Genomic DNA, 18,745 nt, shown 5'->3' on the forward strand with positions numbered 1-18,745 from the left:
GTCAGCTCTCCCACGTGGGGACCCAAAAGGCAGCGCTAGACGAACCCGAGCGGCCGAGCCAGCAGGCATCGCCAATTGATCGCCGAGCAGCTCGTGAGAGAGGGCGGGGCGGGGATTGGGAGGGTGGGGAATGGAAATGTGGGGGGCGTGTCTTGCCCCCGAAGCGCCGCGCCCGACGTCGGACCCTTGGCGCGTGGCCCAGCCCAGGTTCCTTCTCCCACAACCTGAAGTCCAGCGGGCGGAGGAGGAGGAGGAGGCTAGGGAGTCTTTCCTCGCCCCTCCCCTCCGTGGGACAGACCCTCCCACAGCCCCGTCCCCTCCCAGTGGACTGTTAGCTCCCAGTGGGCAGGGTCTGCTCCATTGAGACCGTCTGGTGCCTCCATTGGCCCAGCACAGGGTCCAACATTAGCTAGACTGAACTGGACCGAGATCAGCACAGGGGGCCGGTCTAGCTCCGGAGGGTCACACTTAATGTCGCAACACGTGTAGCTCCGTAGCCCCCGCTTGAAGATCAGTCCGTCCAAAGGGCGGCTTTCTACCCTCCGGATTCAAGGGGAGCCAGAAGACCACCTTTGCCAATGTGCAGGAGCCTCTAAGTTCTTCAAATAAGCAACCTTAGACCTGAATCCGAGGCTGCTTTCCTGGATCGAGGGGCTAAAGGGTATTCGGTGTCTGAGGGCCCAAGGCCCCTAGGAGCTGGCTAAGGTTTGAACTCGGGGGTGCTGCGGCTGGAACCGGAACCAGCTAGCGTTTCTCTTGCTCTGGTCAGGCTATTTTGTCCTTGGTCTGGACTGAGCATTGGGCACAGGATCATGAAAGGTTGGGTCAGTCTGGAGAATCAGAGCGCCCGGTCAGCCCAGCCCCTTGGGTGCTGCTCCCAGCACAGCCTTCAGTAGAAAACCTCCTGGTTTAAATGCCCTAGCTTTCTGGGCTGCCTTGTTCTACCAATCTCCCAGCCAGGCCTCCCCTAGCTCCTCCCCCTCCCTAAACTAATCCAGGCCTCTGGCCCTTTAAGCGGAACTCCCCGAAGCCAAGCGGCCTCAGGCTCCCCCGGAGGCCCTCTCTGCTTAGAAACCCCTAATTAAGGTGAGAGAGAGAAGGGAAAACAAGAGCCTGGGTCGAGGCCCTGCCCGGGAGGCAGCGAGAGAAAGCACAGGATTGGGAGGACTAGGAGCTAGCTGGCCGCAGGGTGGGAATCGGGGTGAAGCGGCCCAGCCCTCCTCTGCTTAGCCTGACTCAGTCACCCTTTGAAGAATCCGCCGTGATATCAACGACTCCCTCCAACAGGGTAGACTGCACTCCTCCATGCCCTCTCATCCTGCGTGTCTACACTCTCATGTCTTCCAAAGGCTCCTCTCAAGGAGGAGCTTCCCCAATAATCAACCAACCAGCAGCACTTATTAACGGCTTGCTGTGTGCCCAGACCTGTGCTTAAGCACTGGGGACAGAAAGCAAAAGGGGGAAAAGCCCCTCTCTCGAAAAGCTTACCTTTTAATGGGGGGGGGAGGCAACGTGGACATACATGATATACAAGATAGATACCAAGGAGGTACGATACCTTTTGGGGCGGGGGGAGAACGTGAACTCATAGGGTATAAAACATAAAAAGATAGGGAAAGCACTCCCAGGCTTTATCTGTCGGCCCTCACAATCACTCCGAAGTAGGCATTACAAGGTATTATTCCATTTTTCAAATGAGGAAATAAATGGAGTTAATGGAAACAAATGGAGGGAATGTTAAATCACTGGCCTCGGGTCGCCCAAGTGGTGGTTGTCCGAAGCAGGATTTGAACCAAGGCTTTCTTTGATCGTTGCTCCATCATTCCTGTTACCTCTCCCTCTAGATTTCTTGGCATTGCATGGATTCCAGTGAAAACACATGGGCTGTCTGTCTGCTGGTTATGTCTCATTCCCACCTGTTTTTTCAGTCAGATTAGTCTTCTCTCTAACCAGGTTTATAGATGGCAAAAAGCCTTCCTACCCCGGGGCAGGAGCCTAAACCATTGTCCTTTCTGCTTTCTTTCAACCTGGACCTACTCTGTGGGTCTGCGTCTTCTTCCTCCCCTAACTCCGGAGGACGGCCGGTTCAAAGCCCAGGCTCCTATGGGTAGATGCCGTCCTGAGGGCTCTGGCAGTGGTGCGAAGTCCAGGTGGAAATTTGTCTATGGGCCTGACTCCTGCCTCAAAGTTGAGGCCTGTTCCTGACATCAGATGCAAATGCTAAAGCATCTCAAAAGAACCCATTCTGGGCTGGGAATTGGATCCCTCTGTAACTTCCCAGTGCGCATCTCCCGCCCACCTGCTTTCTCTATTTCCAAAGAGTGACCCGGTGGCCTCAGAGGCCAGGCAGGAATGAAGTTCGGACTTCTAAACGGCCTTGCCAGACACTCTTCGTCCTTACTCGTCTCTACATCTGGTCGGAAGCCCCTGAGAACCCTGGCGATCCCTGAGCCTGAGCGAGACGGAGATCGGTCGCTCTCAGCTCAGGTCGAGAAGCGGTGATGGGGACCCCAGAATTTTTCTCAGCTGGAACCTACCCTCCATACTCCTGAGCTCAGCCGCCAGCAGATCACACTTATGGCCCCCCTTCCTCCCTCATACACTCAGCTCATCCATCTCCCCGCGGGGCTTTTTGGGCCGAATTACTCACTGGCCTGAGTAATTGCAGAACCTAGGGGAGGTCTCAACTAGCTCTCCCCCGTCTTACACCACAACGCCCGCCTCCGCGCCACCCCCGTCCCTGCCCGCGCCCGGACTCCACGGCCGCTTCCAGTCCGCGTGGGGACCAAAATAACTCCGTCCCCCACGCTCTCCAACAAAAGCCAGTGAGGACCCAGCAGCTGCCTTTGCCAGGGAAGAGTTTGTGTACCCACTGACCGCACCCCCTCGGGTAGCTGCCGGAAGACTGTAAGGAGCTGTCCAAACCAGGCCGGCTCTGAGCTGACCCAGAGAGAACCTGTGCACAATTGGTTCCCGTGTCCCCTCTTTTCCTCTCCTGTATCATCCTGGGTTCCCGGATCGGGAGCTGAGGAGGCCCAATCTCCTCATTGGACTTCGACCCGAGGGGCTTTCCTTCCCCCTAAACTTCCTTTTAACTCCACCGCATACGAAGGATCTAAAACCCGGGCTGACTAGGGAATAAGTTGAAGAGGGGCCGAGGAACGGTGCTAGAATAAACCCACCTAGGATCTAGTTTCCACAGCGGGCAGCTTTTGAAAGCCCCTCCGTCGTCAGTCCCCACCCCGCCCCGCTCCAAGCTATATTCTTCGTCTCCCTCCCCAGCCCTGCCCAAGCTCTTAGTTCTCCCCACATCCACCAGGGGAGGGGGCCAGTTTCCCAGCCTAACGCTCTAGAACCATAGACTATCAGAGCTGAAAGGGAGTTGATAGGTCATCGAATCCAAACTCCTCATTTTACAACGGAATGCACTGAATGGGGTTAATGGGGTGGGAGGGGGGACAAACGACTTGGTCAAGGTCACACACGTGGAGGTTGGAACAGAACCTGACTCTAAGGACTTCCAGGCTCCTTCTCCCACGAGCTTCGCCACACGTCCCAGAGTGCGCCCGCTTTGCTCAGCCCACACCCCTTCTGCGCCTCTTTCCAGTCCATTCTCTAGGCTTCAGGGAGAAACACTTGCGCTTCGTAGACAAGTCCCCGAGTGCCAATGTAACAGCGGTGTGGTCTTATCCCTGCACCCAGCCCCGGAGAGGAGCGCCCCTCCCCCAGACGCAAATGGAGCCGGTGGGGGTGGGTTCTGATCAGTGGTCTCTCTTCACACGCTCCTCCCCAGGACCTTGGCCGAGGTCTGGGATTGGGTCTCCCCAAATGCCTCTACTGGACTGCCCCTGTGATATCGACCACTTCGCCCTTTTAGGAGACTCTCCAGGCTGGGGCTTGAGTGTGTCAATGTGTCAATGTCCGGAGGAGGAGATATAGTGGTCCTGGAGAAGACCTGCACCTGCTGACGTCCACATAAGAGACCGCGTCTGAGACAATACTCCCCCCTCCCAGGAATGAGGAGAAAGGGGGAGCAGAGGAAGTAGGGACCCCAGCAGGTTAGCTCCAGGGCTGAGCTTCCTGGAGGACAGGGGACCCGAACTTGAATGGGCTTTGGATTGGGTGGGGGGGCAGGAGGAGGGGTTGGGTTCTGCTCCCCCCGCCTCCCCCATCCCCCACTGCCTGCGGAATGTGCCGTTCTCGGTTCCCAGCCCCTTTCTCCCCATGACCTCCAAAACCGAGGGGCCAGCGTAGAGGCTGTGCTGTCCTGCCGCCTTTGAAGTCCCTGGGGAGGGGGAGCGAAGGGTCAGAGAGGGGCCACGGTAGTGAGGGGGCAGAGTCAGAGTCAAGGCTACTGGAGGGAGGGCACGAGGGGACCAGCCGGGAAGGTGGCCCCAAGCCCCAGGGCACGGCGCGGCTATCGGGGCGGGTGGAGCAGAAACAGCTTGGGAGGCGCCGAGCGGCTGAGCGCAGCTGCCCAGGGAATAGGACGGCGCTTGGACACCGCGAGCAGAGCGCACTTTCATAAATTTTGTATGGGAGGCGCTCCGTGAGCGGGGGCGGGGAGCGGAGAGGAGAAGGCGGGAGGGGAGGGAGGGAGAAAAGGGAGGGGAGTGAAGGAGAGGTGGGGGAGGCGGGGGGAGGAAGGGAGGCGCCCCGTTCCACGGCTCCTCCGTGTCCTGCAAACGCTCGGCGGGCGCTTTCCTGCGAGCAGCGCGCTCCGGGGCAAGCGCCCATTTGCAGCAGCAGCCCGAGGGGGCGGGGAGGAAGGGGGCCGTGGCCCACCGGCCAGGGGGGCGGCTTCTCCCCTCAAAACCGCCGCCAAAGTGCTCCAGCCGGCAGAGGCGCGGGAGAAGCGAGAGAGTAAGAGAACGCCGTCGTCGCTGCCGCCGCCGCTTCCTGGGCAGGAGCAGCTCCCAGCCCGGCCCGAGGCACCTCCAGCGGACTCGCCCCGGTCGAGCGCTAGCGGCCGCCCCTCCTTTGGGCCGGGGCAGGGCAGGGCAGTGCCTAGCTGCCGCAGCACTTGGCCGCGGGGCGGCTATCCCCTCGGCAGCAGAAGAAGAGGCAGCAGCGGCGGCGCGAGGCTGGGACTCAGGATGCCCCTGCGGAGCCGGGGCGCTGGGCAGGAGCAGGTCGCCGGGGCGCCCCCCGCTCCGCGCCCTCGGATTAGCTGCAGCTCACACCCGGGGGTTTGAAGCTGGACCCCGCGTGGGACCGCCCCATCTCCGGCCTCTGACAGAGCGGCGGCCCCGCGGCCAAGATGCTCGCGAAAGGTGAGTTTGAGCCGCAGGGGGAACTTGGGCTTCGCCGCGCTGGAATGGGCTTGCTGCGGGCGGACGCCTGCAAGGGGCGGTGAGGGGACCGCGGGGATGTCGAGGTAGTGCTGAAATGTGGAAGGCGCCGGCACTGGCTGCCGCTGGAACTTACGCGGAGAATAGCCCCGGGGCTAGCCAGGGCCGGTGCCCAGGAAGGCTGGTCCTCCGAGCTACTGATCCGGAGTCAGTGGATTCCTGAGGACTAGCTGCACGAAGTGGGGCGGGAACCAGTCATTCGGGTAGAAGCGGGGGAGCTTTTCATTCCCGCAAAGTTCTGCCCTTGTAGACTGGATCTTCCTGCACTGGGAGCTGCAGCCGCTTACCCCGGGAGGCTGTGCTCCGAGCCTGGCTCCGGTGCAGCAGCTGCTGCCCCTCCAAGCCGAGCCTCTGAAGGTCTCTCGGGATTCTGCCCGGCCCACTACCCACCCCTACCTCTGCCCCACGCCGGTTGCCCGGTCTGTGGCCTCCTCTCCCCATTCCCGTCCTACTTTATTCTCCTGGGAAGCAAGCAGAGTCGGGCCCGAACTAGGGGATGAAGGGGTAGTGGCTGCGCTGTCTCTCTTGCCCCTCAAACTTTGCTGCAGCCCCCCGCAGGACTGAGCTGAGGGTGTGTGCCCCGACTCGAGGCCGGAGAAGGGCTGGGGTGTGGCGATTCATGGAACGGAGAGCGCAGGAGCTGGCTAGGGCAAACGGGCGGGAGCTGGCCGTGGAGGGCAGCCGGGAGCTGGCCCGCAGGTCTCACGCATGCGGGAGGCGGCCGGAGCCCCGGGCAGCTTCTATAGCTCCCCGGCAGCCCGGTTCGCGAGCCCAGAGAGGCGCGGCAAAGTTGGCGCCGCTTCTGGGGAAGTCCCACCGCGCCCCCACGTGGCTCTGGCGCTCCTGGGCGGCCGTCACGCGGGAGCGGGGCGCTGTCCCCCGGGCCCCGGGGAAGAGAGACAGCGCCTCCCGAGCTGGGGGCCGGCCACCCGCCGCATGGGGTAGCGGTCCGTGCCGCCCTGCCCGGATCTCGGGGTGCTGATGAGCTCTGCTGGGACCAGCCCCGAGCCATTCTCGGCTCCCTTATTCTCAGCATCATCCCTGCACCCCGCTTCCCCACCCCCTCCGGGAAGCCGGCAGGCCCAGGCGCCCGCCAGATCCATCCCGGGTCCTCTGGGACAAAGGCTGAGTCGGGAGGCTCAGGTAGCGAGAGAGGGGCCTGATCCCTGAGCTCGCAGGATCCTGCCTTAATCCGCCCTTGTTTCCATGGCAACAGACTGTGATGTCGTAAGCATAGGATTGTGACCTCACAGCAGGATCAGGAAGGAGAACTCTGGTTGGGGGAAGAGGCCCTGGGATGCGGGGATAGGAGCAGGTTTGGGGTGTGGGGGAGGAGGCTGATCCTGTTAAACAGGGACCAGGGGCACATGAGGAAAGAAAGAAGATCAAGGCCAGTTTGGGGAACTTGAAGGCTCTTTTTGGTGGTGTGGTCTTTGCCTGTCTCTGGGCCACTAGGGGGTTCGATGGAATTGTCTCGGCTCTCCAAAATAGGAGCTAAACTTCTCTGTTACTTTTTCTAGATCCCTGCTTATTGTGCTCCACGTGGGTCAGTGATTAAAAGCCCAGGAGATATGGTTAAGTGCTGTGGTTTGAATAGTCTCAGCTCCCTGGTCCAGGCTCTGTCCCCTTATCCCAGAATTCCCTTTTGTTCTCTCTGTCCTATCAGGATGGCTGGTCGTGGCTCCCAGATCAGGTGTTGAAACAGAATGTTTCATGTTAACCACGACTCGAATTTACGCAGCCCTTTGAGGTTTACTTTGTAACTTCTCTCCAGTCCTGTGAGGTTGGCAGTGCAAATATTACTGGTGCCATTTTGTAAATGAGGAAATTGAGGCCCAAAGAGACTGAGTGACTTGTCTAAGGTCACACTGCTAGCAAGAAGTAGAACCAGAACCTTGGCCCCAGGTCCTTTGAGTTCAGACATTCTAACAGATTATGCAGAATGACAAGCTCATGACCCAGAAGTCTGGGGCTGCAGCAGGCAGAATAAAAGAGATCCTTTTGGTTCTCCTTCCCAGAGACTCCCATGTCTAGATCTGTAGGTTTCTGGTGGTGGCAGTAGTGGAGATGAACTGACAAATATCACTTCTTTTTCAGTTATGGGCCTTTTGACAGCTCACGGTTAAAAATGAACCATTGAAAACAGCCCACATGCTGTATTTATATGGCTTAGGTGCATAAAGATAAATCATGTACCCTTTGTATTTCATTTTTTTCTCTTACCTCTCGTCTCCAGGCAAGACAGACTCCTGACTGGGAAACAGTCCTTTCTGGGAGCCTCTCCTTGGGGAGGCACCTGCACCTCTCCAGGACTGGTTGCTAAAGGTTGGGCAGTCACATGTGCTTGGGACAGCCTATTTTTTCCGTCTTTGCATTGCTTGATTTGGAGTATGATGCACTGGTACCCTTGGTCACTTGATAGGTTTCCATCTTGGCTTACCCATGGGAATATCAATAGCGATACTAGTGCTATTAATAAATTTATGTTATATGTCACCTTAAGGGTTACAAATGGCACTTTCTTTTTCTTTTTCTTTTTTTTTTTGAGGCAATTGGGGTTAAGTGACTTGCCCAAGGTCACACAGCTAGTACGTGTCAAGTGTTTGGTCTGAGGTCAGATTTGAACTCAGGTCCTCCTGACTTCAGGGTCAGTGCTCTATCCACTGCGCCACCTAGCTGCCCCCAAATGGCACTTTCTTAACCACTGCAGAAGGTAGGTAGTCTCAGCATGAATATCCCCATTCTACAAATGAGGAAACTGAGGCTCAGAGAAAGCAAGTCATTTGAGACAGTCATGGGATTTGGGACTTGAACTCGTAGAGGAGAAGCCCAAGAATTAGGTGGCAGTCCTTGATTCCACAGGAGGGTTATTGTCTTGAAAGGTATCATTTTTGCCAGCATTTCTCTCTTCACCTTCTAACTAGAGGACTTGGTCCGTCAGCAGAATCTAGCCCAGATTACCTGGGTGGATCCTGGCTTCACCCCCCTCCCCCCAGAAACTATGAAAACCCCGAGCTGAGGGTCAAAACAAAGGGAGAATGTCCAGCTTCCAGGTATAGGTGGATGTTTTAGCAGAGACCAAGCCAAAAGGGCTTGAGCAGATACTCATCTATAGTGACAGGCTCTCTATAACTTTCTGATTCTTAACAGACTGTCTGTACCAGGTCTCCAGAAAGCAAAACAAACAAACAAACAAACAAACAAACAAAAAACTGGTATTATAGAAAGCACCACAGGCTTGGAGTGAGAAGAACTGGGTTAAGTCCTAGCTTCGTCTACCTACTAGTCATGTGACCTCCTGTTAGGCAGACAGCTTTACTGATCAGCCTCAGTTTCCTCATCCATAAAATGGGAATAATGATATTCGCATAAATAACAGAGTAGCTGTGTCAAATTTGAAAATGTATCCAAAATCCTTTGCAGTCATATATAAAGGACTTGTGATTTACATTGTGAGGACTCTCCAGAGTCCCAACCTCTTTGTTGTTGTTTTGGGGGATGGTTAGGATTCCTCATTTCATCTGCGTGGTGAACTCCCAGTAGGGAAGCTCCCTCTAAGGATACCAAATGGGTAAGTTTTCTGTAACTCTTAGAGACTTAGTTGCCTAGGGCACAGTGAAAGTTGGAAATGACTTGCCCAAGGACATCTAGCTACTACGTGTCAGAAACCCATGACTGCATGTCGAAATGATTGCAGAGCCAGCAATTATCAATTCACTATAGCAGCATAGCCTTTGTAAGTGACCTGATTCTTTAGGCATTGAAATTAGTGAATTTAAAACTAGACTTAGCTTCCAATGTTGGGTTTCTAACAAAAGGTTTTTTAAAAAAAAGAATATTGCCCTAGGCCTGAAGAGATCAAGTGTTTTGCCCATGGTCAGCCAATTAGTAAGTATCAGAGCAGGATTCTAGCCTAGATATTTCTGAGTCTACCACATACCTATTCATTACACCGCACTGCCTTTCCTTGTAACCATAGAGCACTGTGCCAGTGGGAGATGCCATTATTATTAGCCTTACCAAGACTGGAATTTTACAGAATGTGCTGGAGAAGAGTTTGGGGAGCACTGGAGGCAGGGAGGGCAGTGTAGACAGCCCTGAAGCCCAATGGAGAATCCAGAACCCTTCCCATGATGGAAGGGGTCCCACTGAGAAGCTTGCTCTGACTGGGTAGTGACCTGCTTTAAACCTGAAGAAAAGTGGAAGGGCATGTACTCCATTGGTTATTTGGGGATGGTGGCTGCTGGTGGGGGGGGTGGGAAGCATTGGGTTGGCAGCCTTATCTCTTTGATCTCCATATCACTCAAGCTCCGCTTAATAGTCCAAACAAGCCTGTGGTGCCAGGGGCTTAGCATTTCCAATCAGGGGGAAAGACAGATTCCCCCCACCCTGCCTAGGGTGGACCAAGCCCCCAAACCACCCCCACTGTCAGAAGGCAGGAGCAGCCCAGCATCCCAGACAGAGTTACAGCTGCTAACAATGCTGGGGCTGCATACAGCCGCAGCTGCCCTGGTTTCCATCCCCTGGCTTAGCCTGGTGGTGCTGGAGATATAAAAAGCAATGATCTGGTCAGATATGTGAAGAAGGGAGAGGCGAAGACAGGGAAGTCACCCAGCAACTTTCAGGAAGGAAGGAGAGGATGGTCCAGGGTTCTGTGTCACCAAAGGGAGCCTGTTTAAAGTCAGGAGCTATGGATTTCATTTTTAGAGCTCTGAAAAACAGAATGCAAATCAACAGCCTCTAGGATCATTTAGAGCCTTTCCCTAAAGTTTTTTGTCTTGTTAAGCAAGGAAATAGAGTGCCAAATAGGCTTTGTTAAGTGGTAGCCTAATTAATAATTTAAAATCTTGTAGCTGTCTTTCATTAGGATTTATCTGTCCACCAACCACAAAATCAGTCAAACACACTCATTTATAAGTTAATGCCATCTCTGAATAATTCAGTGAGCAGCTAGATTAAGGCCTGCCATCCTGCAAGATGCCTTGGTTTCCACAGGCAGATGGTCTGACATGGCAGCACGAATGGACCCCCATCCTTTGGGGCCGAAGGAGTCAGTGAGCCTTGGGACTGTCAAACAGTTGGTGGGGCCTGAGTCTCCAGGGCTTCTCTAGGCAGGCCAAGAGGGAGTATACACTATCAATCAGGCATTAATTAAGCACCTATTTGTGCTGGGAGCCATCCTGGTCTCTCTTTGGGTTGATCATGACTGGGCACCCTTAAAAATGAAAAACTTAACCCAGAGAGAGAAGGGAAGAGGTTGGGAGGAGAGCTGCCGTGAGTCTCAAAAGAGCTTTTCCATTTGGTGCAGGGATGCTGGGCTTATAAGACCGTAGCTATAGAGCTGAACACTCCTCTGAGGGGAGAGAGAGATGAAGATTCTCAAGGGAATCAGCTGGCTTCCTTGCAGGGACTGAGCACCTGAAGATTTTCAGCCCAATCTCCGTTGGAGGGGAAGAGCTTAATTCAATCCCTTTCTCCAGCCCAGAGATCCTGCAGTAATGGAGTCTTGGCAGCTCCTAGAAGGGCCTTCAGCCCTCAGCCTGAATGCTATGTTCTGGGTCATCGTGGGGTCTCTGCAGGGCTGTGTTCCATAAGGAAAACAGAGAAGAGGGATTGGAGAGAGAGAGCTGAAAATCCTGCCAGAGAGGGAAAGAAGAAGAGGTGCCGGAAAAGGAGAAGCATATGCTGCATGAATGTTCTCTCCAGTGCCTGAATAAAAGAAAGTATGGTTGTGAAGGCTTTCGGGGAAATGTTCCTCTTGTGGTGTGTGTGTGTGTGTGTGTGTGTGTGTGTGCATGCATTATTGTGCACACACACACATCTATATGGATACATAGCATATATAGATCCTTTAGAATTGGAAGGGACCTTGGAGACCATCACTAGATGAGGAATCTGAGGCCCAGGGAGATGAAGTGACCTGGATCATAGCATCATCATTCTAGGTTTGGAGGGGGGCTCAGAGGCTACCTTGTTCAAACCCCTTATTATATAAAGATAGAAACTGAGACTCAGAGATGTTAAGTGATTTGCCCTCTGTTTCAAACAATGTAAAAGGAAGCCTTTTATAGCATTCTAAGGCTTGCAAAGCACTTTATCAATATTATCTCATTTGATTCTCACAACAACCCTGGGAGGTAGGCCCTTTTATTATTCCCATTTTATAGTTGAGGAAACTGAGGCTGAGGAAGGGTAAGTGACTTGCCCAGGGTGGCGGTAATAGGAAGTGTCTGAGGGAGAATTTAAACTTGGGTCTTCCTTAAGTCCAGTCTCTCTATCTACTGCACCACTCAGCTGCCTCACCCAGGTCTTTCTGGCTCCAGGTCCAGCAACTCTCCAAATGCCTCTGGTCTCTGAAATCTTATGCTTCTGCTTACCCAGGGCTGGATTTCCAGGATTTCTCCATAAAGTTTTTCTTTAAAATTCTCCTCCAAGGCCTAAAAGTGGTATCTGGCTTTTTGAAGGTGATGCTCGACGGGTCTGGCAGGCTTGGAAAGGCTTCAAGGATGGGCCCAGTGATGCCCTCAGATTGTTCTTATCCAAGAACCAACCTCGCTAAGTTTGTGACCAGAAAACCAGCCATCAGGGCCTGACTTTGCTTTCTAAGTCGTGTCAAGTCACAAATACCATCAAGCAAGTGCTGAGGGTCTTTGGTCTACCCTAATTGAGGCGGCGCCCTGTGCTCTGATACCCCAAGTCTTGGGAATGCTGAATCAGCACAAGGCAAGGCCTGCATGGGAGGCAAGCCCTCTGGAGCAGTGTTCCTGTAACATTGTAGAAGTCTCGGTTTCAGATTTTACGTATCAGCCCAGATCAGATTTCACCGAGCAAAGGAACCCTGGCCATACAGCCTGAGTGAGAGAGCAAAATCAGACAGAGAAATGAAATGCAAATGCAAAGGATTGCCAAGAGATGCTTGCAGTGGCATCGGGAGCTGAGCTCACCACCCAGCTCCAGCTCTTGCCATAGAATAGGGGAGGGGCGGGTAGCCAGGGATGAAGAGGGCCTGGAGCTGCTGGGAGGTGAGCCCTGATCAGCAATCAACAGGTGATGGCTGGGAGGCTCCAGATGGAGGGTCTTGTGTGGGCCAGTCAAGGCCAGAGGAATCACCCGCCATAGAGTTGGAGGTGAAGATGGAAGCTTCCTTGATGAAACGAGGAAGGAATCAGAAGGCATTGGGGTTGTCAGGGTCCGTGCCCATACCCGACGCGGTCCCAGCTAAGATTAAAGTAAAGAGAGACAACAGAGACGCCGGGACAGGCCTTGGTGGGAGGAACCAGAAACAGACATGTCCTAAGAAGGAGCTGGATTGCTCAACAGGGAATCGAGGGGACTCACGTGGCCTGAGAAGGTGCAGGTGGAGGGAAGGGGAGGAGGAGGGAGCCGGTGGGCCACACAGTGCCATGCCGAGGACTCCCCTGAGGAGCAGGGGAGGAAGGAAGAAAAAGGCAAAGGGGACGGCTCCCACTGAGCTCCCCGGCCAAGGCAAGTCACCAGCTTACAGGGTTTCCAGAATTAAGATGCAGATGGGCAGACAATCATTCAGTGCTTAGGGTGCCTGAGGGACGGCCCGCCTTGAGTCCCAGGTACCTGGGGAGACTGTACAGTGGCTCTGGGATCCTGGGGAGTGACAAGTGTCTGTTCTACTCCACTGATGGGGGTGGGTACAGCAAGGGGGGACTGGGTAAGAACTCCAGGCAGCAGCTCTGAACTGGAACCTCCGTGGCAACCGTGGCCAGGTCACTGTTCTCCATTTTAGCCCGGTCACAGATCCATGAGTCCTCAGCTTGGCATTACCTGTTCTCTAAAGGAGATAGATACCCAGGAAAGAATGATTGGAGATAATTCAGCAATCAAGACAGGGTGGGAGGAGCAGAGCCATTCTCTGCTCGATTGCTGAGAGCTAGTGATGTTTCCCTGCGTCTACCTCTCCCCTCCTGCCAATCTGTCTTGTTAAGATGACATTTGACAGTTAATGAGTCCTGAATTGTTTGTATCTTTCCTCTCTCCCTTCCTTCTTTCCTCCCCTCCTCCCTCCCTCCCTTCCTTTCCCCCTCCCTCCTTTCCTTCCTCCCTCCCTCCCTTCCTCCCCCCTTTTCCCCATCCCCCTTTCCTCTTTCATCCTTTCCTTCCTCCCTCCCTCCCTCCCTTCCTTCCTCCTTTTCTTCCTTCCTTCCTCTCCCCCCTCCCCCCTTCCTTCCTTCCCCCTCCCTTCCTTTCCCCCTCCCTCCCTCCTTTCCTTTCTCCCCCCTTTACCCTCCTCCCTCTTTTCCTTCTTTCCTTCCTCCCTTCCTTTCCCCACCCCCTTTCCTCTTCCATCCTTTCTTTCCTTCCTCCCTTCCTTCCCCCTTCCTCCTTTCCTCTTTCATCCTTTCCTTCCTTCCTCTCTCCCTTCCTTCCTTCTTCCTTTCTTTCCTTCCTTCCTTCCTCCCTCTCTTCCTTCTTCCTTCCTCCCTTCCTTCCCTCCCTCTCCCTTCCATAAGCACTTACGTGATGCCCACCACGTGGGGCCGAGTGCTAGGTGCTTGGCTTCCTTCCCCTCTGCTGTTCAGGGACAGTTACCCACAAGAGTAAACACTGCCTTAGTGTCAGCTGCCATCTTTCAGGCCATATTTGTCTCTGGGTGCCCACCCTCCCAGGCCCCTCTGCTTTCTTCTCTTTGTATTGGTCTGCTGTAGTTTTGGAGAGGCAGAGAGGCCTCTGCCAGGATGTCTCCTGCAGGAACACTAATCTCTTAGGCCTCAAAGGGCAGAGATGCTGTGTTAGTTCCCCTGCCTGTGTTTATTCTCCTGTCCTTGACTAAAGTGGATTTTCTGCTAATGAGCACTTGGCTGCCCAGAGGCCAATGGCCTTCCTGTGCTTGGCCTCGCACTTGCTTGTGCCAGGGACAAAGAGAGGAAGCCCTGTTTTTCTCATTCCCCTCTCCTGAACCTTTCCCCCTCACTGCCTTGTCTCTGGGGGCTCTGGCTTTCTCTAATGGCTTCCAGGCCTTTATTGATAGGCTGGAAGCTTTGGGGATAGGAGTCAATGACCTTTACCCTTGGATGCCTGAGCAGTTTATATGGGGCATGAAACTCAGAGTCACCACTGGCCTTTACCAGCTGGGATTCAGAACCCATCAGAAAGGGCACTGGCTTTCCAGAGTCAGAAGAGCTGGGTTCAAATCCTACCTTGGATGCTTATTCCCCATGTGACCTTAGGCAAGCCTTTTCTTCTCTAGGTGTGGGTTTCCTCTTTTGTAAATTAAGAGGATTCCCTGAGATTGCCTCTGCGGCCTCTTCTAGCTCTAGTTCTGGGGTCCCTCACTCCACCACTCCCATCCCCCAAAGTTACTTGGCCCTCCCATATAAACTGGTTACAAACCACACCATGATCTGGGAGAGCCCAATTGTGCCCCAGCCTGGTGGATTTCTGAAGCCAGGATGGGAGCCGGCCTCAGGCCTGCCTGCCAAAATGTGGTTCTCTTTTGGAATTCCAATAGTTCTTGCTTTGGATTGTAAACTCCATGAAGGCAGGGGATGACATCCTGTCTAAACTTTGAATGTCCCTCCTGCACAGTGCGCTGCCTACAGGAGTCGACGTAAGGATGTTTCTCAAGTAAATGGTTGGATGATTGGGAAGCCCCCTGTGCAGGCTGCTCCACACCTGGAGTTTTCTCCATCTGCCTCTTTCTTATGGCCTTCAGTGCTCAGCTCTGCTGCTCCTTCCTTCCTCCCTCCCTCCCTTCCTTGCTTTCTTCCTTCTTTCCTTCTTTTCTTCCTTCCTTCCTCCCTCCCTCCCTCCCTTCCTTCCTTTCTTCCTTCCTCCTTTCCTTCCTTGATTCCCTGCATTCTTAATTCTACTTTATAATGACTTGAGATTTCTCTTTCATGTCTTTTGAATTATCTTTGTACATGATGTTTCCTCTCCTTCAGAATCTAAGCGCTTGAAGGCAGGGACTGTTGTATTTTATTTAGTCTTTGTAAACCCACCCTGATATATCTAGCAAGTGTGTGATAAATGCTTGCTAAATCATTGCATTAGGACGAACTAAATTTTATCTTTTGGGGGAGAAAGTGGGGAGGGGAAGGGAAGAAGCATTTATATAGCACCTACTATGTGTCAGGTACCTGTCAAAGTGCTTTATAAATATCATTTCATTTGATTGTCACACCCTGGGAGATAGGTACTATTATTATTCCCATTTTACAGTTGAAGAAAATGAGGCAAACAGAGGTTAAGTGACTTGTCCAGGGTCACATGGAAAGAAAAAAGAAAGTAAGGTATGTCCCAGGAAGTCCAGAGGGAAAAGATAGAACCACATGGGAAATACACTTTTTGCCTCAGAAGAATTTTCTTTGTCTCTTGTTTAGGTTAAAATGTTTCTGATATAACAGATAAAATTTGGCTGGGGTTGAGCCTGTGATTACTGTCTAATCACTCTGAGTAGTTTGGATAATAAACGGCAAACAGCTCCTGCTAAGCTTATTTGGGAAAGTAGCTGTGGAGTCTCTTGTGCTGGCAGAGCAAGTGGGTTGGCACAAGATGATGTGTGTGCGTGAAGACAGAGACCCACCTGGCATGCAAGCAGAGGCCTCCCAGAGAGGGGGATCACAAGGGCACGCTGGCCACCCATGCCTGGTGGGCACACAGGGTTGCCTCCATGTTGGCATGGGCGGCCCCCAAGCACTGGGAGCCCATTGGCATGAGGTGAGATGTTTTTGCCGTGGGTGTGCTAGTGAGACACGCTGTGAGTGGGCACAGGGAGTGGGTGCCTTGGTGCAATCCACACCACGTGTCTCAAGAAAAGCTTGCAGGTGTGGGGCATACATTGCCCACACAGTGGGTGAGTTGTTGAGACTCATAACACGGGGGCTCATAGGACAAACCAACTCAGCTCTGACCTACCCCACCAGAATGGATGATGGCCAACTCAGGAAATAGCAGCATGCAGACTTTTGGTAGAAGTCTCCAGGGAACTTGGATGAGGATGAGGGTTACAGAAGCCCCTTTCTTCCAGTTGTGGGGTAGAAGCTTCTTTCTCACCAAAATCATTGCAACGGATCTCTTGGTCTCTTCCAATGCCTCTGCCTCGATCTCAGCACCATTGTGAGAGGGCCCTTACCTATGCTTATGTAGAAAGAGAGATTTATGGGGCCCTTGGGGGGGAAATTGGCAGTCTTCTGACCATCATTTATTCATAGGGATATTGTATGATGAGGGGATGGGGAGCTGAGGGGCTTCCATTAGCGAGAAGTGGACCAGGCGGGAAGCCTTGCTCTGCATTTGACATTTCCTGGGCTCAGTTCTACTAGGAAGCTGCCTTTTCTTTTATAAGGTTTTGCCTTTAATGTTCTATTCATGGGCTTGTCTGTGCAGTCCGTGCAGAGCAGTGAGGATGAGGCTGGGCGGGCTGAAAGTTGAGCCAGGCTCCCCCTGGGTGGGGGGAGGGTAGCTGCGGGGGTCAGAGAGCTCAGGCGGGTAATTGGGTGGCAGATGTGGCAAAAGCCCGGGGAAGGCAGAGCCAGTAAAGGAGGTAACTCTGCTTTTCAGATTGGGAGGCCGGTTTTTCTTTCTACCTTTATTTGAGAGGGGCGCTAAACTCACATGCCCATTTGTGTTGCCTGCCCCCTGGGAGATGCTGCCAGCCAGGCTGGGGAGCTGCAGCCCTGTCACCACTCTCCTGGCTTGGGGTCCCAGAGAGGAAGGGATGCCTCACCAGAATGTGAGGAGAAGGCTCTCTAGCATTCCTAAGTTCATTTGCCTTCTGCGGGGAGTGTGGGATAGTGGGGTAGCATGCAGGAAAAAACTGGACTGGGTGTCCGAACACCTGGATTCTAGGATCAGAGTAAACTCCTTCGATCCTAGCATTAGAGATGGAAAGTCCCTGGAGATCAGCTAGTCCGACCCCTTCATGTAACAGAGTGGACTTGCTCAGGGCCACACAGGGAGTAGATGTGAGAGCACAGATTCTAGTCCCAGATTTTGCAGCTATCCTTAGTGTGACTGTAGACAAGTCATTTACCTCTCTAGGCCTCAGTTTCCTCATCTGTAAAAATGGGGATGGGATCGGACTGGAAGACCTCTAAAGACCCTTCATGCTCTAGATCTAAGATGCCATGACATGGATATTAACAGCTTAGGATGGTTATGACAGCCTAAGAATCAATCACCTGTCTACTCTAGCGGGTAGGGTGCTCTGCATACAATCAGAATTCAAATTGCTCTATCTCATCTATTAAGACGAACTGTCAGGGAAGAGCTTTGAGGTGTTTTCCCAGTAGTGAGGATGGATTTCACAGAGCCATCCCACTCTCCCACAGCCCACCCCATCCTCCCACCCTGCGACCAACAGCCTACATTGGTGAGATGGTTGGTCAAGAAATAGCCCAATTGTATTTTTATACCGAAGTGTCACTTAATGAGAGAACAGCCATGTGTACTGGGGGGATGGGGGGAAGCCAGCTTCTAAGACAGAGGGAACCTGGGGTCAAATCTTGGCTCTGAAGCTTTGTAGGATTCTAGACTGGTATGCCAATGGGTCACTAGTCGCCCAAACGGGGTTTTTGTTGTTTAGTCTTGTCTGACTCTTGGTGACCCCCATATGGGGTTTTCTTGGCAAAGATACTGCATGTTTTGCCATTTCCTTCTCCAGCTCATTTTATAGATGAGGACCTGAGGCAAACAGAGTTAAGTGACTCGATCAGGGTCATAGAGCTAGTAAGTACCTGAGGCTGGATTTGAGCTCAGAAAGATGAGTGTTCCTCATTCAAAGCCCAGCACTTCATCCCCTGCACCAGCTAGCTGCCCCCAAAACAGGATAGAACAGGGCTATTATACTTTAGTCAGGGATGCCATTGGCATGAGATATGCTCCCCATCTCCCCGTGTAAGACCCCTCTCTGCAAGGCCCATCTTGTGTGTCATGAGCATATGGCCAAGGGCAGGTGTGCCGATCTAGGATGCCAAAAATGGTGGCCATGTTCCGTTTTGTGCTGGAAAGTCCAACAGGGCAGGCTCTGGGCTGGGAATAGAAGCAGTGGCCTCATTTGGAGGGAATATAGTGTTTTACTTGGCAAAATTTTATGGAACAGGATTCACACTATTGATTCCGTGGCAAACAAAAACCTCCTTCTAGACATTTTGGGCTGTGGAGAACTGGAATTTTCCAACAAGGCCCGACCTAGCACTAGGAGATAAACTGCAGGGCGATGCTGAGCTCAGGCAGAACCTGGCACGAGCCAGATTCTCCTGTCTTGTCCTCTTCCTGCCCAGTTGCTTTGAGATGCTGCCTCTCTTCCCTTGGAGGGAATTAGATTGTTGCCTAATCCTGTGGTTTCACCTGAATCTCTGAGCAGCCGGAGAGAAGCTTCATTCAGAGGCCCTATAGAACCATCAGTTTAGAACTCAGGAGGA

General features: G+C 53.2%; 1 protein-coding gene across 1 annotated transcript in view; it reads left to right on the forward strand.

The window, feature by feature from the left end:
• The first annotated feature begins 5,135 nt into the window (after positions 1-5,135).
• The window catches only part of RTN4RL1 (reticulon 4 receptor like 1), a 123,914-nt gene continuing 110,304 nt past the window's right edge, over positions 5,136-18,745 (forward strand). The window contains exon 1 of the mRNA XM_027861505.1: positions 5,136-5,273. Coding sequence (XP_027717306.1) covers positions 5,261-5,273 — 13 coding nt within the window. The 5' untranslated portion in view covers positions 5,136-5,260. The remainder of the gene's footprint in view (positions 5,274-18,745) is intronic.

This window comes from Vombatus ursinus, unplaced genomic scaffold (assembly GCF_900497805.2).
Source record: "Vombatus ursinus unplaced genomic scaffold, bare-nosed wombat genome assembly UNPS02014768.1, whole genome shotgun sequence".
NCBI lineage: Eukaryota > Metazoa > Chordata > Mammalia > Diprotodontia > Vombatidae > Vombatus > Vombatus ursinus.